Genomic DNA, 23,924 nt, shown 5'->3' with positions numbered 1-23,924 from the left:
CTAAGTTTTAGTGCTGATTCACAAATGAGAGTTATGAATATCTCTAAAGTCAACATGCGGACTGACACAGAAAATATATTGATATCAGACAACAGTCTTGTTTAAAAAAAATGGTTTAGCATAGATAAGCTAAGAGTGAGGTTGTGCCCTCTATTGGCTGAAAAACAGGGGTTTCAGCGTGCATGATTTCATAATTTAAACATGTCCTATCATCCCTTGGTACATTATACCACCTTTAGAATAGCATCCCAATCACCACCTGAGGACTGTTCAACCAAATTCCTTTCCCCAAACATTTAAAAACCCAAATATTGCATTCCTGCCTCCACATTAACATACAGGAATTTGAAATCTCAGCAGATTTTTTCCCCTATATTGGATAAATTTATCTAAAGAGCATTGTTCCCTTCCTAAAGTTAAGTAAAGTAGAGCATGTGCCTAACATGTTAATACTTCTAGAAGTGAACTGCTGACACAGTCTTCGGATGGCAATGACTTTTAGTCACTATGGAAATAAAAGCAGCAAAAAGTCCTGTGGCACCTTATAGACTAACAGACGTTTTGGAGCATGAGCTTTCGTGGGTGAATACCCACTTCGTCGGATGCATTCACCCACGAAAGCTCATGCTCCAAAACGTCTGTTAGTCTATAAGGTGCCACAGGACTCTTTGCTGCTTTTACAGATCCAGACTAGCACGGCTACCCCTCTGATATATGGAAATAAAGTGGGTTTGTACCATTTATTTAGGATGTGAAAGGGTCTTTATCTTAATACCATTCCTTTCAGACTCAAGTCCCTCTACAGGAAAATATTCCAATCAATATCCATTTGTAATTATCACACACTTAGGTAATTAATAAAATATTAATAATTTTCTCCTGAATTTGAAGACTAAAGGCATGAAAAAGACATAACCCTTCCAACTTAGTGTATCCATTGATAGAAAAGCATGAGGAACCCTGTTTCTTTCCTCCTCCCCTCACCATATCAAATGTACCAATTTCTAACTGTATGTCAAGAGCACGTGTTATTATTGAAGAACTTAACTACTCATAGATCCACAAACAAGCAACCAAGGGAGGAGATGCAATGACTTTCAATGCCAACAAAACTTTACTGGACACTCACCAATTAACAATGGTTTAGGAAGAGAAATTAACTCCTGCCATGCTGCAGGTGAATGGACTAGGAGAACAATTCATAATTAATTCCAACTCAAAATAATAGATGTAGTATCAAATCCTCTGATTCAGCCTTTTATAGGTTCCGGGGTATAGTATTTCATTGCACTATAACGCTATGGTGCTCCTTTAGAGAAGCATGACGTACACAGGGCCAAGTTACACAACATATATTTTATCTTCTTACCAAAGGAACCCTTCCTACTAGTAGAGATTCAGTTTCATTATGTAGTGCCTTCACATTGACAGCTATTTCAACGGCGGTATTTCTGGTAAGACTCTGGGGAATAGAAGCAGAACAGTCAAATAAGTTAAACTGTGAGCACAAGTACATTGAATTTACAATCCCAACCTTGGTCAGTTTTTCCAAAAGCAACCAGCTTGGTCCAGCTCTGCTTGACAAGTGTATTCTGCCAGACCAAAGGGAATAGGATATAGAGCAATGTACAGAGGCCAAAATCTGATCTCAGATGCATCTCTACAACTGCCACTGAAGCTTTTGGGAATTTCACTGTTTATTTAGGGGCAGAACAGACCATATTAGTTTACATAAGACTCCAGAATGAAAGAGGGGGAAATGCACTGTATTTGCTGGCTGGTTTGCACCTGACTCTGTTTACTGAGGGCTCAGATGTGCTAGAGTATCAAGTGACTAGCCACATGTTCTTTATGGCTGGCTAATGCCACTAAAGAAACTCTGGGCCTTTTATTAACAAGGATCATTAATGAGGATTGTTCACATCACACTTGAGGGGGCGATCTGCCACACTTTAACAAGCAGTGGTTAGCCTGCATAGTTACTATGGTGATGGGGGCTTAAGTAGATTATGTTAAGTTAGACAATTTTGGACCGACAAACTCATGTTCATGAAATTATGTTAGTGCCGAGATCCTACAAAAGCTCAAACAGTGGAGGTTGGGCTGGGAGATAAGGAACTCAGTTCTGCTCCTCCTGAAATTCTCCCACTAGCACCATATCCTCCATTAAGATGTATGTGCATCTGTGTGAGTGTGACCGCATGACTGTACCTGGGTGTAGTTCTGTGTCCATCTCCCAGCGCTCTGAGCCATGCCCTTAATGTTATGCTCTGCTGAGCCCCTGTATCTTCCTTTGCCCCCCTCTATTTCCAATATGCTTAATGTCCCACTCCCACTTAGGTCCAGTTGCCAAAAAAGGGAACGTTTTTCCACCCAGCACTACCTTCCTCCTCCCCACTGGGGAAGGTGAGATGGGAGCTGTCAGGTATCCTCTGCCTCTTCCAATGTGCTCCAGGTCTGTGAGGAAGGGAGTCTTTCTCCCACTTCCTCTTCCCTCTGGGTGCCCCTGCTGCTGCTGTCTCTGCCTTTCAGACTCACTGAAGTAGAGTCTCAACAGAGTCCATCAGCTATTAAGTGGCCCTACAAGAGTAAGGAGGGGGTGCCGAGGCTGCTGCTGTAGGTGCAGGAGATAAAGCATGGCTGGTTTCCTTCCCATCCCATTCGGTGCTTGGGCCTATGTCACACTCTTAAAGTTAAGCATGTTTGCAGATCAGGAGCCTGGGATATCAATAACCTCAGCAGTTAACATGCTAGCCACGAAAAATGGTGATCGGGACTACGAGACTACTCCAATGTCTCTAGAAATACTTCTGCACACAGAGGCTACAGTTGATTTATTATTAAATAACGCTTTGTTGTTCCTTTACCTCCGGAAACCTTGGATTGGCTTTATTTAATGCATGTGAACATGCATTGACAGCATGAGCCAGCTCCTGTTCCAACAGGCTGTGTATTTTTGCTGCTTCACAGATTCTACAAAAATATGAAAAACAGGAAAGGAACTTTGTCATCTTCTTTTACAACCAGTTAAAATGTGATTAAAATTAAAAAACACTGGTAGATGGAAAAGAAATATTTCACACAACATTTACACTAATTGTCCTAGAGTCCTATGTATATTTCTACGTATTTAAAGCTTAAATGTAAGTATCACCTTAGACAACAAAGCACTTTGCTCTCTTATCTAAATGACATTCTTCATACAGAAGATCTGCTCTGATATGAGGACTTCAGGAACATTTATTGTCTTAACTGGCATGTCATCCTACCAGCAATGGCTACATATAGATTATACTGATTAAACCAGGAATATTCATTCACATAATTCATACAGGAAACGCATTCTGAAGAGAATTATTATGGTGGTGTCATGTGACAATCTGTATATCCTGTTAGGGGACAGGGAATGGTGGGGTTGGATGGGGCAGGAGTCCCAGAGGGGCCATCAGGGGGCCAGAAACAGGGAGGGATGAATAGGTGGTGGGTGCCGTGCCACGCCTGGCTGTTTGGGGAGGCAGAGCCTCCCCTAACCGGCCCTCCATATAATTTTGGAAACCTGATGTGGCCCTCAGGCCAGAAACGTTGCCAGCCCCTGTATTAACCTATGACCTGGCTGAATTTCAGTTTGGATAATTGTATTACATTATGTCTATATAAATTCTCCCTTCCTGCCTACTTGAGTCATCCCTGCAGTTTAAACTGAATATGCTGTTCTACAATTCCTGTCCTAAACTTGTGCAGTTAAACAGTTGCTCTAGCAGTGTCTGGTTCATGACATGATTTCTGTATTATAGCATCTGAGATAGTGAGCTCCATAATACAGTCCACTGTAAACTGGTATTTTTACTTGTTCATAACAGTCTCAAAAACATTTTTTAAACTGAAAATATCTATGTTAATCTCTGCCCAAAGGTGAGCGTTTTAAAAAACATATACAAAACTGGTTCGGCAGTTTTTTAAGTCGAGATTGATGGGATGACAGGAGGGAAAGTAAAAATTCCACACACATATGTTGCAACTGAAATTTTGTACTTGCACAACACAGAAGACTCTAGTTAGAAACATCAAATGTGGTGCTATCCTATACATTGCTGAACCAGGAAAAACAATCCAAGTTTGAAGAAAATCCCAGTTTTAAAATTATGAAGGTCTGAAAACGGTGTGTGAGTCTGCATATGTGAGATAAAACATTTTAAATCCAGAGACTCTCGACTGGATATCGAGAGACACCCCTCCCTAAACACATCTATCATCTCAGACATAAAATATCTCTCATTCAGCATCATCACTTAGGGTGCCTTTGTAGCAAGACTAAGGGTATTTACACTATTTTCTGCTGAAAGATCTCATTTGAAACAGAAAATGGGACAAAATGCAAGATGAGTTTGCCGAAGACAGATCATGGTAGACTAAGCCAATATGTTTCTCTGATAAGATAACTGATTTTTAAAGACAAGAGAAATGCAGTAGATCTAATCTATCTGGACTTCAGTAAAGCATTGACACAATGGACTATTATTAGTTAAGATAGGGATTAATATCAGAATTGGAAACTGGGTAAGGAACTGTCTAAAGAGGGGATGACAACAAGTTATGATGAAAGGAGAGCTATCAGGCTGGAGAGAGGTTACTAGTGGAGTGCCTTAAGGTTTGCTCTTGGGACCAATCTTATTTAATATTTTCTTCAATGACATTGGCACAAAAAGTAGGTGTGTGCTAATGAGAAGAGCTAATTAAACTAAAGGACAACATTGGCATAAGAACAAATGGGCCATGAATAAATTTAGGCTGGAAATTAGAAGAAGGTTTCTAACCATCAAAGAAATGAAGTTCTGCAACAGTCTCCCAACAGTAGTAATAGGGGCAAACAATCCAACTAGTTTTAAGATGGAGCTTGATAAAATTATGGATGAGATTGTATGATGGCGTGCCTGCGATAGTACGGGACTGGACTCAATTACCCAGGAGATCCCTTCCAGTCTGTGTCCTATGTTTCTCTGAAAGATTCAGTAAACTGACTTAAAAATGAGTGAATGGCTTTGCTTGCGGTACACTCAAAACACATACTTTTATAAAAAGAAGCATTTGCTCCTTTGAAAGCACAAGGCCTTTATTTAAAAAAAATATAAATAAGGAATTCTTAGTGGGCCTTTTCTTGATTTTTCAAGGGGTGTCTCATGTAAAAATAAAAGAGCTTTGCAAGTTCCCAGGAAAAAGATGAGTGGTGATTTGGGGAATTATAAACTTTGCTGGTGGCTTTTAAAAATGTTTGTGACTCAATAAAAATGTACTTTTCTTAGAAAAAGTGGGGTGTTGCTCTGAAAACGGAATTTTCCCTTTCTTAAAAAAATCATGCGTTTTAGGGGGAAATGGGTTCTGGGGCTGAGTGAGAGAGCAGAATCATTTCTGTGTAGGCATATCACTATCAGCCAAAAATAGTTTTTTGGATGCATTGCTCAAGATTTGGAAAATATTGAAATCAACAGCATTTAAACTCCAAGCTGACATTACCACGGTTCTAAATAAAGTGTGGCCCTTGTGTACATTGGCATGATGTGCTTGTTGAAGTGAGCCTTGGCAGCAAGTTAATACAGAATGATTCAATGGATGGAACTCCTCTGCCACATAGAGGAAATGATTTTGAGCATGCAGCTGAGGGCTTGTCTACTTGGGGACACTCAGAAGGCTAATCTTAATTAACTTTTAATGTGGATTAGTTAAACCACATTAAACCCATGTGGATGCTCTTACTCAGAATTAAAGTGTCCTTAATTCAATTTAGCTTAATTCACTTTCAAAGTGAATTAAACTGAACCAAATTAAGGCCACTTAAATTTTGAGTAAGAGCATCCACACCATGTTTGAATACAGTTTAATTCATCTACTTTAAATTCACACTTTAGTTAATTCAGATCAATTTTCCTCAGTGTCCCTGTGTAGACGAGCCCTGAGAAGGCAAAAGAATTGGATGTATCATTTGATTGTCCTGAGACAAGAAAGCAAAAAGGGATTAGTTTGTGTTTGATTATGAATGGGAGGATGGGAAAAATGTATGATTTTAAAATTTAAATTCAAAGTGGATTTCTTTAGTAGGTCGCTGGATACAACACTGGTTTCATACAGCTTGGAGTTTTCAAATTAATAGCCGAAACAAATCATTCCAACTGATCTGGAACTTTGGGTTGATTTGGAACTGAGAAAGGGGCAGCAAAGCCTCGCTGAGATGATACAAACTACTAGAAATTCTTCACTGTTCTTGTGAAGAAACGATTTCAGCAGATTTAGCCACACACGAACCCCTGAAGGGCAAAACTTCAACTGATCAACAGTCAAGAGACTCTTAGGACTTCCAGCAGAATGGGAACTCTCATAACAATGAATAGGTACACAAAAAGATACGAAGGGTCTATCGGACAATTAGACTTGCTTAGATTTTGTTCTTACAGATATTTAATTATTTAGTCATTTAAGAGTTAAGACTGTGTTTATGTTTAAAAAAAGTGTTTTATAAAAGCAGCAACTGTGCTGTACATTTTCATTAATACAGATAATTGGGCGATTGGGGGACACACAATTTTTTGTGTTGGGGTAAGGAACAGGAGTCATTAGAGAAAAAAGTTTGGCAGATGGGAGGATGGAGGGATAGGAAAATGTTTCATAAGCCTGAGAAAAAATGCCTAGGATTGAACACACATATCTAATGCTAAGAATTGAACACATGAGGAGCCACAAGATACCAGAGATTAAAACCCTTTGTATTTTATGCACAGAAGAATTGTTGATAGATTTATAGATCATACTAAGAGGCTGTTCCTGGCCCAGGATTGAATCCTTTAATTTCTGAGCCTAGAACAGGCATAATTTTGGGGGGAAATTATATATCTGAGGGGAAAAGGAATAAACTCTTCTATAGATGGTGGATTTTCTTTTAATTGGTGGGTTTTTGAAGATGAGGTGGTTATCAGCATGTGTTTGAAGCACTGTGCAGTTTATCACATGGATGTCACCTCCATGTATGCGTTGTATATGTGAGTATTTTTATACATTTCTCACATGCACAGTTAGGATGTGTTTTAGGTTTAAATGTAACCTTTTGGTGACCTCCAAAAACTGAATCCAGTAACAACAGTATATTTTGAACTTTAATGTATCGCTTATTATTAATAGTTAGGCATAAGAAAAGACAGTTACTCACCTTTGTAACTGTTGTTCTTCGAGATGTGTTGCTCATATCCATTCCAATTAAGTGCGCATGTGCCGCGTGCACGTTTGTCGGAAGATTTTTACTCTAGCAACACCGTTATGGCGCCAGATACATACCCCTGCTGACCCAACAGCCCTTCAGTTCCTTCTTGCCGGTTACTCCGACAGAGGGGAAGGAGGGCAGGTTTGGAATGGATATGAGCAATGCATCTCAAAGAACAACAGTTACAAAGGTGAGTAACCGTCTTTTCTTCTTTGAGTGCTTGCTCATATCAATTCCAATTAGGTGATTCCCAAGCCTTACCCAGGCGGTGGGGTCGGAGTCAGATGTTGCAGAATGCAAAACTGCTGAGCCAAATGCTGCATCATCTCTGGACTGTTGAACCAATGCGTAATGTGAGGCAAAGGTGTGAATCGATGACCAGGTTGCTGCCCGACATATTTCCTGGATGGGAACATGGGCCAGGAAGGCAGCAGATGAAGCTTGCGCCTGAGTAGAATGGGCGGTGAGGTGGCTAGCCGGAACGTGAGCCGAATCATAGCATGTACGGATGCAGGATGTTACCCAAGATGAAATTCGTTGGGATGAGACCAGTAGGCCTTTCATCTGGTCTGCCACAGCTACAAAGAGCTGAGGTGACCTTCGGAAGGGTTCTGTTCTCTCGATATAAAAGGCGAGAGCCCTGCGAACGTCTAGGGTGTGCAGCTGTTGTTCCCGACATCATGGGTGTGGCTTCGGGAAAAAGACTGGGAGGAAGATGTCTTGATTGACATGAAAGGCGGACACCACTTTAGGGAGGAAGGAGGGGTGTGGTCGCAGCTATACCTTGTCCTTATGGAATACCGTATACGGTGGGTCCGCTGTCAAGGCCCAAAACTCAGATACTCATTTTGCCGAAGTAATAGCGACGAGGAAGGCTGTTTTCCAGGAAAAGTACAGCAGCGAGCTGGTGGCCAGTGGTTCGAAAGGAGCACCCATAAGCTTGGCTAGCACCAAGCTGAGATCCCACATAGGGGTCGCGTGTCTCACTTGAGGGTACAAACGTTCCAATCCCTTGAGGAACCTTGAAACTATGGGGTGAGAGAAGATTGATTGGCCATTTTCCACTGGGTGGAAGGCAGAGATGGCTGCCAGATGCACCTTTATGGAAGAGACTGCTAGGCCCTGTTCTTTCAGGGACCAGAGGTAGTCCAGGACAGTAGGAACGGACACCTGCCTGATACCTGGAGCCAGGAGATATGCCTCATCGTCACTCCTGACACCAGAGTTCTGGCTGCAGAGTTCGCTGCATCCAGAAAGACTTGGAGGGAGTTCTTGCTACCTTTTTACCCTTCTCAAGTAGGGCAGTAAATTCTTGACGGGATTCCTGGGGAAGAAGCTCTGTAAACTTCCCCAAAGACACCCATGTGTTAAAGTTATATCTACTTAGGAGGGTTTGTTGGTTTGCCACCCTAAGTTGGAGGCCCCCTGCTGAGTATATTTTGCGGCCTAGGAGGTCCATGCGCCTAGCCTCCTTTGACTTAGGAGCCGGGGCTTGCTGGCCATGACACTCCCTCTCATTCACCGACTGCACCACTAAAGAGCAAAGAGGTAGGTTAATGTAGAGATATTCATACTCCTTTGAGGGGACCATATATTTTCTCTCTACTCCCCTTGCTGTAAGTGGAATCGAGGCTGGGATTGCCAAATGGTATCCGCATTAGCCTGTATGGTGCGGATAAATGGAAGAGCCATTCTAGTAGGTGCATCAGCCGATAGGATGTACACGACAGGGTCCTCTATTTCAGAGACCTCCTCCATCTGTAAGTTCATATTCTGAGCCACTCGTCTAAAAAGGTCTTGATGGGCCCTGAGATCAATTGGTGGAGGGCCTGAGGAGGATGTTCCCGCCACCACCTTGTCAGGCGAGGAGGAGGAGGAGAGGCCCGGGACCAGGGGGTCCTGTGGGGGCTCCTGCACTTGAGAGGCGTCATCTGTGTCAGGTGGAACCTGGGTGTCTGCAGATGGTATCGGAGTCTCATCTGTGCCCGTGGGGGGGGGGGCGGCTTACTGTCGCCTCTGGTACCCGGTGTTCTGACAGGACCGACCGTGGAGCCACTGATGGAGCACCTTAGACCTGCGGGTATGCCCACGGTGTCCACAAGGACCAGTGATGAGGCCCTTGCTCGTGGCTCTGGCTCTCGAGGAATATATGTCTGGGGACGTCAGAGTCACGCTCTTGAGGATAGGATGCGCTACTAGCCTGCAATGACACCGATGTGTGTCTCGATGGCCACGGCGGTGCCAATAGACCCTGGGAGGGTGCCACTGCTCTGGATGCTCGATCCCGGGGTGGTACCGGGGAGCTATAATGGTACCACAAGCGAGACCAGGACCTTCCACCGTAGCGGTGCCAGGAGGTTGACCAGGATCTCGAGTTCCTTCATCTGGAGTGACTGTGGGATACACGGTGCCGAGGACAGTGCCGTGAGTCGGATCAGTACCAGGAGTATCCAGCCAGCAAACGAGATGTCAAACGGTGCCGCGAGTGCGACCGGTACCGCAATGGAGAGCGGTGCCGGCACTGTGAGCGGGAACGGCATGATCGAGAGCATCTGTGAGACCGTGATCTTGAACGACGTCTCTCTGTAGGACCAACGGAAGGTGGCCTTACTAGGGCCGGTCTTCCAATGGATTGTATGACCCACACCGGCGGTGCCAGGGGTTGAGGCCGTGTCGACTCCGTCATGGCGATGAGCTCCCTTGCCGCGGAGCAGGTCTCCGGTGTAGAAGGGAGGGCAAGCTCAACCACAGCATGAGCCGGGGAGCTGTCAGGCACCAGACTCAACGGCCCTTGTGGGACCGGAATCGACAGTGCAGCGTTCGGTGGAGCTGCAATCGGCGGTTGTCATAAACAGATTGTTAAGGGTTAATGTCTCTTGTACCTGTAAAGGGTTACAAGCAGGGAACGGGACACCTGACCAGAAGACCAATCAGAAGACAAGATACTTTTAAATTTGGGAGGAGGGAAGCTTTTGTGTGTGTTCTTTGTCCGTTGTGCGTTCTGCTCTCAGAGGGTCTGAGAGGGACCAGACATTACTACAGGCTCTCTAAGTTTCTTTTCATATAGTAAGTAAAAACAGGCGGTTTAGGCTTTTTGATTGTTTTTATTCTATTTGCAATTGTGGATCTGGCTGGTTAACTTTTATATGTGTAGTTGCTGGGAATATTTTGATTTGTATTGGTACTGGGGGGAAAGTCTCTTTCTGGTGTCTGTAAGCTATAGGACCCTGTAATATTTACATCTTGAAGTTACAGAGATAATTCTTTACTTTTTTCCTTTCTTTTATTAAAAGATTTCTTTTTTTTAGAGAACCTGATTGATTTTTCCCCCCTTGTTTCCCTTGTTTTATTCCAGGGGATTGGGATAACTCACCAGGACAGGTGGGGGGGAGACGGGAGGGGGAGAGATAGAATCTCTCTTTGTTTTCCTTGAAGCTGTTTGCCTCTTTGTGGAAGGGAAGGGGGATGCTTCTCTGTATGGTGATTTAAGAGGTTGGATCAGTATCTCTCAGGATAGCCCAGGGAGGGAAATTCTGAGAGGGGGAAAGGTGGGGGGAATGGTTTATTTCTCCTTGTTTTAAGAACCCAAGGGATCTGGGTTCTTGGGGTCCCCAGGGAAGGTGGGGAGGTCAGAGTGCCCCAAAACACTATATTTTTGGGTGGTGGCAGTGCTATCAGATCTAAGCTGGTAATTAAGCTTAGAGGATTCAGGTGCTAGTATCTCATTTCCTGAACTCTAAGGTTCAAATCTGAGAAAGATTGCTATGACATGGTTGGCAGCTGAGTGGGATAGATAAGAATCCAAAAGCCAGTAAGATTATTAATTTGCTTCTCTGCTAGCTGGTTATAAGCAGAGGGAAGGGGTTTATTTTTTAAACTGCAGCCAGAGAAATTTCTTTTTCTTCCTTGCTCCGTTCTAGCTGTGCATAGGGAGGGCTATTAAGGTTTAACGACGGTCATTTGTTAGACAAAGCAGCCTTAAGTGGTCAGCAACGCACTCCAGCCAGGACACATTTGTAAATGAAAGAGGGTTTTCTTTTGCTTTTCAACTCTTTCGGGAGAGGCTAGTGGATTCTCTGCAGCTTGAGGTCTTCAAACCAATTTTGAGGATTTCAATAACTCGGTCCTGGGTTAGGGGTTGTTATAAAATTGGATGGGTGGGGTTCTGTGGCCTGCCTTGTGCAGGAGGTCAGACTAGATGATCATATTGGTCCCTTCTGACCTATGAGTCTATGAGACTCTGTTGCTAAGCAACCCCAGGAAGCCAACAGAGAACCAGCAGTTCAGGCAGTAAACACCAGAGGGCATCCCAACACAAGAAAACAGGAACCATGACTACCAAGGACCTGAAACAGGAACTGGCAAGACTGGTGGCAGAGGAACAAATCAGAAACGCAGACCACAAATGAGACATGGAAAAGAAACTACAAGAACTAGAAATAAAACAAAAAGAGATGGAGCTGAGAGAAAGAGAAGAAAAAATCAAAGAGGAAACCTACAAAAGAGAGCAAGCAGCCAAAGAGGAAGCCTTCAAAAGAGAGCAAGCAGCCATAGAGGCTGCCCACAGGAGGGAGCTGGAACTCCAGAGGGAGACCCATTGGCAGGCCCTGGAATTAGAACAGGCTAAGCAACAGAACACAGCCAATCCTAACAACGCCAGTTGTTGTTCCACATTCCAAGAAACTCCCCACCTTCAAGGCAGGTGATGACACTGAGGCCTTCTTAGAAAATTTTGAAAGAGCCTGCCTTGGGTACAGCATCTCTGAAGACCAGTACATGGTAGAATTGAGGCCACTGCTCAGTGGACCCTTAGCAGTCTCCTGAAATGCCTAAATGAACGATTATAAACTTTTTCAAACCAAGGCCAGATACAGAATGGGGATAACACCTGAACATGCCCGTCTGCGGTTCCGAAGCCAAAAATGGAAACCAGATGTGTCCTTCCCCCGACACGCCTACCACATTGCAAAGAATTATGAAGCCTGGATATCAGGAACAAAGGTTAACAATATGGACGAGCTGCATCTCCTGATACAAATGGAGCAGTTCTTAGATGGTATTCCTGAGGAAATAGAGAGGTACATCCTAGATGGGAAACCCAAAACAGTAATTGAGGCGGGTGAGATTGGAGCCAAATGGATGGAAGTGGCAGAAAAGAAAAAAGCTACTGTCAAGGGGAACCAATACCGCAGAGGGCACACCGACAATAAACCCTACAACCGAGGGCAGCCAAAGACCCCACCTACAACCCAAGGAAAGCCACAGACGCCCTGTTCTTCCACCTCACCAGTCTCCAGTAACCCACTTTGACCCAGTGACCAGTCAGCTGGAAAATGCTTTAAGTGTAATGAACTGGGACATATAAAGGCCAACTGCCCCAAGAAACCCAACCAAGTGCAGTTCATTACACCACCATCACACCAAAGATCCCCAGCCCCAGATGCCTCTCAAATACCCTTGGAGCGAAGGTAAACTTTGAGAGTGGGCGGAAAGAAGGTTACCGCGTGGAGAGACACGGGGGCACAAGTGTCAGCTATCCACCAATCCTTCGTCGACCCCAAATTCATCAACCCAAAGGCCCAAGTGACAATTTACCCCTTCATGTCACAAGCTGTAGACTTGCCTACAGCTGAACTACCTGTCCAGTACAAAGGCTGGTCAGGAATGTGGACTTTTGCAGTCTATGACAATTATTCCATCCCCATGCTACTGGGGGAAGATTTGGCCAACCAGGTGAAGCGGGCCAAGAGAGTGGGAATGGTTACACGTAGCCAAACCAGGCAAGCTTCCAGACCCATTCCTGTTCCTGAGCCGTCCACTGAGGCCCCGTCTGTGTTAACAGAGACCCAGACAGAGGTAGTGGACCCGGATCCCCTGCCAACGACTGAAACAGCCACAGTGACTCCAGTCCCAAACCAGGAACTGGAAAAGCAGCCAGCACCAGAACCGGTGCCAGCACTGATGACAGTGCTTGCAAATCCATCTTCAACCCCAATGCCAGAGGGCGCCAGCGAGCCTGAACTGGCAGAAGCAGCAGACAACCACACCCAAGAGGCTCAACCAGAGCCTGAAACACCCCCTGGTGCACCAGCGGAGAGCGGTTCACCAGCAACGGAAACAACCCCATCAACTACATCGCTTCCAGAGGGACCAAGCCCAAGTCCGCAGTCTAAGGAAGAACTGGTGTCTCCAGCTTCAAGGGAACAGTTCCAGACTGAGCAGGAAGCAGATGACAGCCTTCAGAAAGCTTGGGCGGCGGCACGACAGCAGTACCACAGTCGACGGTGCCGCGGCAGAGGACGGTGCCGGATGAACTGTCTTCGAAGAGTGCTGCTTCTGTGGAGCTGAAGCAGCTGGAGCGCTATGTTGCTTCCTGGGTCTTGGGGACACGGAGCGGTGCCAAGCAGATGTCGGTGCTGGTAGGGAACGGTGCTGGGGCTTCTTCTCTGAACCGGAGCGGTCCGGGGCCGAAGGGGCGCTCCTTACAGAAGCAGTCTGTTGGCCGCTCAGTACCAATGCTGCAGGACTAAGTGCCGACTCCATGAGGAGCTGTTTCAATCGAAAGCCCTGCTCCTTCTTTGTCCTTGGTTTAAACAACTTGCAGATGCGGCACTTATTGGGAAGGTGGGATTCTCCTAGGCACTTGAGGCAGGAGTCGTGGGGATCCCCTATTGGCATTGGCTTCTGGCACGCCAAGCACGGTTTGAATCCCGGTGCCTTGGGCATGGACCCGTACTGGGGTGAAGGAAAGGGGCTAATCCCCGATCCCCCCTTAAACTATATACACTAATTATAAATACAGCAACTAATACTAACTATAACTACAAGAACTCGAACTATACATACAATAAAACAGCAAAGAACTACGAGTAGCTAGGGATGTGGAGATCAGCAAAGCTGCTCTCCACAGTTCCAATGACCATCACGGGCAGTAGGAAGGAACTGAAGGGCCGTTGGGTCAGCAGGGGTATATATCCGGTGCCAAAACGGCGCCACTCCAGGGGGTGACCCAGCCAACCCACCGAGTGTTGCTAGGGTAAAAATCTTCCGACAAACGTGCACGTGGTGCGCGCACACCTAATTGGAATCGATATGAGCAAGCACTCGAAGAAGAAAGATAATCATTTTCATTTGCTGATGATAAGAATGGAGCCAAATATAACATGAATAGATTCTATGCATTTATAGCTTTTCCATCACTTGTTACCTCTCTCTCATTAATTTTAACATTTACCCACTAGATAGCTTTAATATACAAACCCAGTAGTTATGGTCTCACCTAGTATAGACAAAGAAAACAGATGAGTATCACTATTTTATTGTACTTTCTATCTCTGAGAAATGGTACATATATGAGTTTAAAACAGTGATATCTGAAAAAGAAGTTATATGGCTAAACCTACTTTGATTATCAGAAAATAAAATATCAGAGTGTGTATTATTATATGTATGCAACAGGGCCAACTGAACAATTTTGGTCAAAATTGTTTTTTGACAGAAAATTTTATTTTCGACTAAACAAGTATTTATGTGAAAAGTGTCTGCTTTCTGCAGCAACTGTTGAGTTTTCATCAAAAACTCTCTGGACAAAGATTGAAAACATTCATTTTTTTTGGCAGAAAATGTTTGATTTATCCACACAAAGTTAAAAATTTTCATGGGAGAAAACAACATTTGCTGATCTGCTATAGTATATAAAATAGACTTTTAAAAAAACTGATACTGTGATAACAAATCTTCAGTCAGAATATAGAAACACCCTCAGCTTTATAAATAATTTTACCTTGGGGAGTATGCTACTATCCCATTAAACCCATTTGTTCTATTGTACCTGGTAATAAGTTCTTCTGCAGCTTGTGAACACAGCTGGATCTGTGTAACTTCTTCTTCCATAGCCAACTCAACAGCCTGTTGAGGGTACAAGTGAGATCGGAGGACAGGTTTGCAGGAATCATACTTCTGTTTGTCTTCCCAAGACTTTAGAGTATTTTCAAAAGCCTGATGAAAATGGTATGATAAATTAGCTGACAGTACTCGCTGTTTTTTATTTAAGCTTATTAAGCACACAGATTAGTATATCATTTTATATAAATATTACAAATGCTCCACACTATAAATGGTGTTTAAAATTAGTTTTACAGAATAGTTACTTCTGTGAGTAACCTCTCTCCCCTGTCCTCCGTAAAATATGCTGTTAGAGATAAATTTACATTAAGACATTACTGTAGGCATACTTTGTCAGGACAAGATGTTCTGAACCTTATGCTGAGCACAGTGGGAATCTGACAGTCATGCAGAGTCCAAACATGAAAACAAGAAAAAAAAGAAAAAGAAAAAGAAAAAAGCCCTAACAAACTTGCTTTAAACAACAAAGTAGCTATCATAACACACGTCATGATGAAGGCAGAGGACTGAATTCAGCATCTACTCAGGCCAATGGACAGAGGGACTATGGGGAAGTTAGGTGCGTTTACATCAGGGGAGGGCAAACTACGTCCCGCAGGCTGGATCCGGCCAATCAGGGCTTTCAATCCGGCCTACCCTAGCCACGTGCCGCTCCTGGAAGCAGCTGGCATCATGTTCCTGTGGCCCCTGGGGGATGGGGAAGCAGAGGGCTCCGTGTATTTTCCTCGCCTGCAGGCACCATCCCCCGCAGGTCCCATTGGCCGGGAACAGGAAACCGCAGCCAATGGGAGATTTGGGGGTAGTTCCCACAGGTGAGGGCAGTGTGCTGCGGAGCCGCCTGCCCCACCCCACCCCCATAAGCCACTGCCGGATATGCTGGCCACTTCCAGGAGCGGCGCGGGGCTCTGAACTCCCTGCCAAGCCCCTCCTGCACCCCAACCCCCTGCCCTGAGCTTCCTGCTGCACCCTGCATCCCTCCTGCACCCCAACCCCCTGCCCTGAGCCCCCTCCCACACCTCGCACTCCCTCCTGTACCCCAACCCCCTGCCCCAGCCCTACATTCATGGCCCTGCATACAATTTCCCCACCCAGATGTGGCCCTCAGGCCAAAAAGTTTGCCCATCCCTGATTTACACCCTTGATTCTAGAATGGCAGAATAGCAAACATTCCCCCAGAGGCTAACTGGTTTGAAATGGATTCTGTTACTATTTGGCAGAGCATGCAATCTTGCTGTGGCAGTCATGAAGAAGGCACATTATATACCTTATTACCTAGTAATTGCAGCTAAAACTTTAAATTTATGATAAAGTACAAAGCTAGTGTCTGAAAGAGAAAGTATATTACAGTCACTAATACTCTCATGTTTATACAAAAGTAAACATAGTACTAAAGGTAAAGACAGATAATCAGAACATTTCCTCCTGAAAGTTTGAGAATTTCATCTCATCAAAAAAAGAAACACTGTTATGGTCAGACATTCTATCAGGTGGCAAAGATAAGAGTTAAGCTATCTGTGTACAAGAACATATCTGTACCAACCTTTTATTTATTATTTCATGAGCTCTTTTCTCTTGTTATAATGGAACCAAGTTGTTATAATAATGGCACTAATGAAGTATCCCATACAAAAGATAAAAGGCTTTCTATAACTTACTCTGTCTCGTGTTAGCATCTGAGCTCTGTTTTTATGTACAATTTTAATAAGTCCTGGGGGCTGGATCCATGCCTCTCCATCTACTTGCACTGGAACCCCTTCATCTCCAAGTATGGTGATCTTTACTGACCGACACTGAAAGAGAGTAAACATGTTAGTTCACAGAGTAATATATTAATGAAATTGACAGTCCACCTGCATTAGATTGGTTGTTAGGAGCTGTGGCTTCTATCCAGGTTTGTCTTGAGGGTAAAACACTGTTGTATTTCATTCATCATTTATGATGACTTGTTACTTGTTAAAATTAAAGCCAAGTCAATATTTTATTAATGTATAATGCAGTAGTTGTCTAGACTACCTCTTTTCTCTGCAGCTTCCCAGCATGCCAGCTATCTTGGTTGCTTTCCAACAAGACACATACCTGAGCTATTCTGTGGTGCTGCAATTTGATGACTCTTGAAACTGCCATCTGCATGCTGCCAAATACTGCAACAACTTCTAAGATTTTGTCATCAAATGATGGTGCCCCAAATATCTGAGAGGAAAAGAAAATACCATCATTAGACTCTAAGCTCTTATTGCAATCTATACAGTGCAGAGATTCTGTCTTCTTTTATGTCTGGTGAAATTCCAAACACACTTGAGGTATTTAAATAATAGAACTAATGTATCTGAAAAATAAAATTCTAGATTCAAGCATATATAAATTATACCATCACTTGAACATAGCAAAGGACTGTCATAACAAGGGTGATCATAATGGCAATTAAAGTACTTGAAAGACACAGTATATTATCCATATATAGCAGGGGTCGGCAACCTTTCAGAAGTGGTTTTCATTTATTCACTCTAATTTAAGGTTTCGTGTGCCAGTAATATATTTTAATGTTTTTAGAAGATCTCTTTCTATAAGTTGATAATATATAACTTAAATTATTATTGTATGTAAAGTAAATAAGGTTTTTAAAATGTTTAAGAAACTTCATTTAAAAATTAAATTAAAATGTAGAGCCCCCCCAACCGGTGGCCAGGACCCGGGTAGTGTGAGTGCCACTGAAAATCAGCTCGCGTGCCGCCTTTGGCATGCGTGCCATAGGTTGCCTACCCCTGATATATAGAGTTGGTGGCGGGTTTAAATGCATATACTGAGAAATGTTAGTCAACTCAAGATTAAGGTGGCAAACATAACTATGCCAGTCTTCAAGTGGTCAATATTTCTAAAGTCCAAGAGTAATTAAGAAGGACATTTATTTTAACAGAGCTCAAAAGTGCTTATCTTTCTTTGTCCATAATTCTCTTTAGACCATCTTCAAAATCTATATTGGTAAATGAAGTGTCAATGCCACTTAAATAATGCAGAAGAATCTCATTTTACAGCACAAAATTCACCTGTTTTAATAATGAAAATTTTACTTGAACATTCTGGTTTTGTATCAAACTAATGCCCCACTGCAACAAAGACTTAAGTACATGTCCGTTGATTTCAATTGGACTAATCACAGGGTATAAAAGTTAAGCACATGAGTAAGTCTTTGCAGGACCAGGACCTAACACTGAAAGCAGATTTTGTAAGTTAGGGTGGCAGTTCCCTAAAATAAAAAGTTTATCTCTCTCTAGGATATTATATGACCCTCATCATCAAGGGCATCCAAATGTCTTACATGAATATAGAACAAAAAGATTATTCTTTGCCAAGTGTTTCTCCTTCCTTTTCTATTTCAAGTGACTTTTGATATATCCAGCTTCAGCTTACTTGCCTTTAAGAAAAAAATGAAAGCATTTCTTTCATCCCTAAAATTATTCTTAAAAAAGCAGAGACAAAATTATTATGCTGTCTCAAAGTATGGCACAATTATCTATGATGGTTAACTTTTCTGCTCTATGATACAGACCAGCCTACCACTTTTTAAAAGAAAAATCAAGATACTAAATATGATGAATTAACTGAAGAAACATCCTTTAGAGACACTGAGTAATTTAATGTGATACTTTGTTTATGTTTTTTAACACTTATTAATTTGGTGAATCTTTTGGATTCCTCTTTAGCTGGATGAGACTGTCTTGTTTCTGTTTTTTCTCTTTTAAATATAAATTAATAGGTGGTGACTAGATTGATGTGTGTTAATATGTAGTGTTCTTTTTCTACTTTAGTGTACTTTAATTTCTTTGTGGCGATATTACTTAGCAATGTGCATTGTAGAATCAGTGAAAGCTGTTCTTATAAGTGTATATTAGAAATGCATTTGTAGCATACTATCTGTATAAAAACCTTTACCATACATTTTAAAAAGTGCAATTAATTTCTACAGTGAGAGCTCAGGCAAGATCCTGAACAGGGAAACAAGAGTGTCCTGGACAGAAGAGTCACGCAAGAAGACCTCTACACCGCATGTGGCACTTGCACATCAGCAATAAACAGGCCAGTGCAACATCTCTTTATGAAGTAAGCCTGGTCTGGTTTGGCCTAGGAATTTGGGTAGTGGCGTATGGAGACATTTTTACTGAGACATGCAACAACTTTTTAATATGACAGATAAATTGTCCGTTGCTTATCCAACTGAAGATCAATGCAAACTTGTCCAAACGTTTCTAACTGAATACAGGCTGCTAAGTGTTGCTGGCTAGTCTTGTGACATCTGTACGCATTGTATTGGTTGTTTAAGTGGCTTTACTCCATACATTCTTTTTGTTGATGAAAAGTTGATAAGGCCAGAAGTACAGCTTGTTAAACCTCTATAACAGCAGCAAAGAATCCTGTGGCACCTTATAGACCAACAGACGTTTTGAAGCATGAGCTTTCATGGGTGAATACCCACTTCGTCGGATGCCTGCATCCACGAAAGCTCATGCTCCAAAACATCTGTTAGTCTACAAGGTGCCACAGGGTTCTTTGCTGCTTTTACAGATCCAGACTAACACGGCTACCCCTCTGATATTAAACCTCTATAGTGCAGTTAATCTAACGATCTGCCAGAAATGTACAAAGGCATGATGTCTTATTAATAATTACTGACTCATCGAGTCATGCAAAGAAAGATGTTCCCTTCTTTACTTACATAAGGGCAAATTATTCAAATTATTAAAACCTTGTGTATTAAATTCTGTGCTTGCATGCCTTTTTAGTCTCCTTCTTAGCACATGAACAACATGCCTCAGGTGGCACATGACCAGGATTCATCACTGAATGTGGTCTGCTGGTTGGGTCGTTCGCTTCCCAAGCTTAAGCTGGGGAGTTTGACATAAACACTGAGCCATGCCTCCGGCCCTTTTAGTGACATTTCACAAAATGGCATCCTGCACGCAGTGTGAACTGAGGAGGATGCCTTTTTGGACCACATTTGAATTCTGAGGCGTGCAATGCTTGCGTAGCATAACACAGATGGCATGGCCCTGCATTTGCCCCCTCAATTTGTCCTTTGCTTGTAACCAGTGGACCTAAAATTACTCCAGGATACCACTTCTCTATCTTCCCAGGAACTGGATTACAGCCTACTCACAAGTTGGGATGAATTCCACTCCCCCTGCTTGTTTACAAAAGCCCATTTAGCTTGTGTTTTATCTTTAGTGCAGAGATGGGTGTTGTTATATTCTGGTTTCTCTGCATGTATAATTTACTTGCATAGAACTTCTGTAGCACACCTTTTTTCAACAACAACGAAAGAAATAACAGTCTTCTAAGAATTCAAATTCAAGGATTAGCATTTCCCTTTTCTCCCCCTGGGTTCCGCTTCTAATCTTCCTGTTCTTTCCAAACTAACAAACTCCCTGGGATAACTCCCCATATATAAAATTCAGTAAGTGTGTTGTGGCAAACACAGCCAGGCTCACTGAGCAATATTTTAGGAATAGACATCGCTGTCAAGATGGCGAATTTCTTCTGTCCAGATAAGCAGAACCAGCAACCTCTCAAAGATTACCGTCAGTATTGTTCTGTTGATCAGTCACCTGAGACGGCAAGAAGAGCTGTGGGTTGTGCACCTAACCACCCACAGAATAAATGTGTCACCTTTGTGACATGTTTGATTATGAGTAACAACAAGGTTGCTCCCAGACATATATATGTGTGCTGCATACAAATATGATGGCTAGAACAGTCTTCCTCTCTTTCTTGACCCTCTGTGGAAAAAAAGCAAAAATTCCTGAACATAACCTGGATGGATGTTAGGGAAATTGCCACGCCATAAACATGAATATGGAAGCCACCAAAATGCTAGATATCTTTACTCAAATGCAGCTTGAGCTAACTGCCATGCTCAAAAGACTTGTACTATAAATAGGAAAAACACTCCAAAGAATAAGAAATAATGTTTTTGATGAAGAAGAGGGAAAAAAGGGGTGTGGGATTGTGAACAGTAAGAAAGTTAAGCACTTCAGGGAAAATGTTAGGGATAGTCTATGTTAAAACACAATCTTACTAATAAGTCTAATTTTAAATGATAATTAAATGTACAAAACCATATCAAAGCAATGCTGTGATTCAGACTTCACACACACTAAATCAGGAGATTCAAAATTATGGTAATCCCACAGCAATCACACTAGATCATTCGTGCATAAAGTACACTTCAACAGTAAGAATCCCATCTGGCATACCCTCAAAGCAGTGAAACAGTAATGTATGTAGTAAAGTGTCTGTGCAGTATTAAGTCTGTCAAGAAAAAAAAAAGGACCATTTTGGATCAGTCCATAAGTTTACTGGCAACAATATATACAAGATATAGACACAGAAAAAGATAATTAAAGGATTCTACAATTTTTAATCCTCTCTTCAATTAATTTATTCTCAGTCCCTGTTTTCAGATTCACCAATCCATCGACAGCTTTTTAAAGAATAGGAGCAAAATGAAGATCTAAGCTGTGGGAATGATATAGTTGGCCAGCTCCCTTTTCTGTTGGATATAGCGCACATAAAGTGCATGCACTGGGAAACCTTGATTATAGCAGATCATCAACTAGTACATAAAAGAGGAGAGGAATTGCTATTAACTTTCATTATTGTTTGTAAAGGAGTCATGTCTAAAAATTCCACCTTTATAGCCATATATTCTTTAAGTATTGAGCCCTATTTGGAAATGTTGGTGACTTTAAGGCGAGGAGAAAGGAAAGAAAAAATAAAATGAAAATCAAAGTGACATATTTTCAGTAAAAATGGAAAAGCTTAATGCAAGAGTGCATGCATTTCTAAACTGAAACCACCTTATGGAACAATAGCTTCCTGATAGTTATCCAGACTATATACCAGTACTATTACAATTAAATGAGAACAACAATAGTGCAAAGTGCTTTTTGTAATTTTTGTTTCCAAAGGTTACTTTTCTTTAATGTTACTTACATCATCCTCTTTGGTTCCACCCCAGAAATTAGTCCCACCAGCATAGCTTGGAATATTTAGCACAGCTATGCCTTGTAGACTGGGGAGGGGGATGTATTGTCCATCACACTGTAATGCATAAAAACCTATGTGAGAATGTAAGACAAATGACCTGATAAAGTAATCAACCATTTCTAATTCACAAAGCATTTCAACAGAGCTAGCAATGGAAGCTAAAGTCAATATTGCATTAGTAGCTCTATATGAGTCTATTTTTCCTATGCTGTGGAGTAGCTCTGCATGAATCTATTCTTCACACACTAATCAAGATTTTTTCTTAAACTACAAAATATTTGAGCTACAAATATCTGCAACAGTGTCAAAAGGTAATTCTCTCTGTTCCTTCATAGAAATTTGCTCAAGTTCCCAGCAGTAACTTTATGCATTTATATGTCAATCTCTAACTACTAGGAATTTGGAGGTTTCTTGCACCTTCTCCTGAAGCATATGGGGCTGGCTGCTGCCAATAACAGGATACTGGGCTATCAGGACTGATCTTCTGCATATGGTCCAGCATGTCTACTCTCTTCTAACCAGAAATACTACCAACAGCAGATAGCATCTTTTAGTTGCAATTAGAACTTAATCACTGGAAAAATAACTATACTACTGCAGTCAAAAGTGGTCAAATGAGTATACAAAATATTATAAGCATAAATATAAAATGAAATATTATTAAATTAATATGTTTAAACAATGTATAAAATGTTAATAAAATGTAAAAAGCTGTGTAAGAATATATAAAAAGAGGACTACTACTTTCTTAAATAAACTAATACACTTAAGCATTCCTTTTGTCAACCACATAATGACAGAAGCCATTGCAGCATATCTACTTGTTAACTCTGGGATAAAGCCTAGAAAAAAATTGCTATGAACAATGAGAAAAAGTACTTCTTGTGAGATTTCACTTTAAACATGAGATTTCATTGCATGTTGCCACCTTCATCTCTCATTATTTCAAAAAAAGGCATCATTCACCCATTGGATAATTAGAATCCCACCCTGCAGAGGTATTCATAGTCTTGCTCAACTATTGTTATTTACATAGCATCCAGAGTATGCTAGATCCTTTGCTAAATATGCAAGAAGACAGTTTCCTACCCTGTAGCGCTTACAATATAATCAGACAAACAATGAAAGATGGAGGGAAAGGATTTAATAAACCAGCACAATGAGAAAGGTGGAGTTAAGCAAAAGTCTTGTTTGTGCTTATATGCTTGGCTTCACTTCTATATCTGCCTCAGTGCCCTTAATTGTTCATGCCCAATCAATATCCCATGATGAAAAGATTTCTTTCACCATTTCCCTTGTACTTCACATTTCCACTTCTGACAATTTACAGAAAAACAGCCAGTCAGAAGATGAAATTCCAAACATGCAAACAGTTTCTGGAACAGTCCCTCTTTCTACATCCCCTATCTCCTAAAATACTTAAACAACTCTAGCTGCTGCTAAAAAGTAACCCTAGAGTCAGTGTGAGAACAGTTTTGGAAGTACAACATATTGAACCCACTTCTGAAAAAGTGTCCCAAAATGCATTAGAAATATGATTAGCAGCATCTGTGATCTCTGGTTTTATACTATTCCACCTCAGCAGCAATTCAAAATATAAAAATTTAAAATATGACAGTATCCAAAGTATGGCATGAAATTAATAGATGTGACTGTGTCCCTTGTGAGTTATAGTATATGATTAGTTCTAACTCTTGAAAAATGACTAATTTTATTTCATTCTTCAATGCTG

General features: G+C 42.0%; 1 protein-coding gene across 2 annotated transcripts in view; it reads right to left on the bottom strand.

Moving 5' to 3' along the window:
- Nucleotides 1–23,924, bottom strand: part of DGKH (diacylglycerol kinase eta) — a 275,087-nt gene that overhangs the window by 17,125 nt on the left and 234,038 nt on the right. For both annotated transcript variants that reach the window (XM_050947072.1, XM_050947081.1), the window contains 6 exons: nt 22,139–22,246; nt 17,228–17,341; nt 16,807–16,941; nt 15,078–15,244; nt 2,868–2,973; nt 1,370–1,462 (listed from right to left, as the gene is read on the bottom strand). In XM_050947072.1, coding sequence (XP_050803029.1) covers nt 1,370–1,462; nt 2,868–2,973; nt 15,078–15,244; nt 16,807–16,941; nt 17,228–17,341; nt 22,139–22,246 — 723 coding nt within the window. The remainder of the gene's footprint in view (nt 1–1,369; nt 1,463–2,867; nt 2,974–15,077; nt 15,245–16,806; nt 16,942–17,227; nt 17,342–22,138; nt 22,247–23,924) is intronic.

Source organism: Gopherus flavomarginatus, chromosome 1, assembly GCF_025201925.1.
Source record: "Gopherus flavomarginatus isolate rGopFla2 chromosome 1, rGopFla2.mat.asm, whole genome shotgun sequence".
In the NCBI taxonomy this organism is placed as follows: domain Eukaryota; kingdom Metazoa; phylum Chordata; order Testudines; family Testudinidae; genus Gopherus; species Gopherus flavomarginatus.
This window is presented reverse-complemented; position numbering and strand designations above follow the sequence as displayed.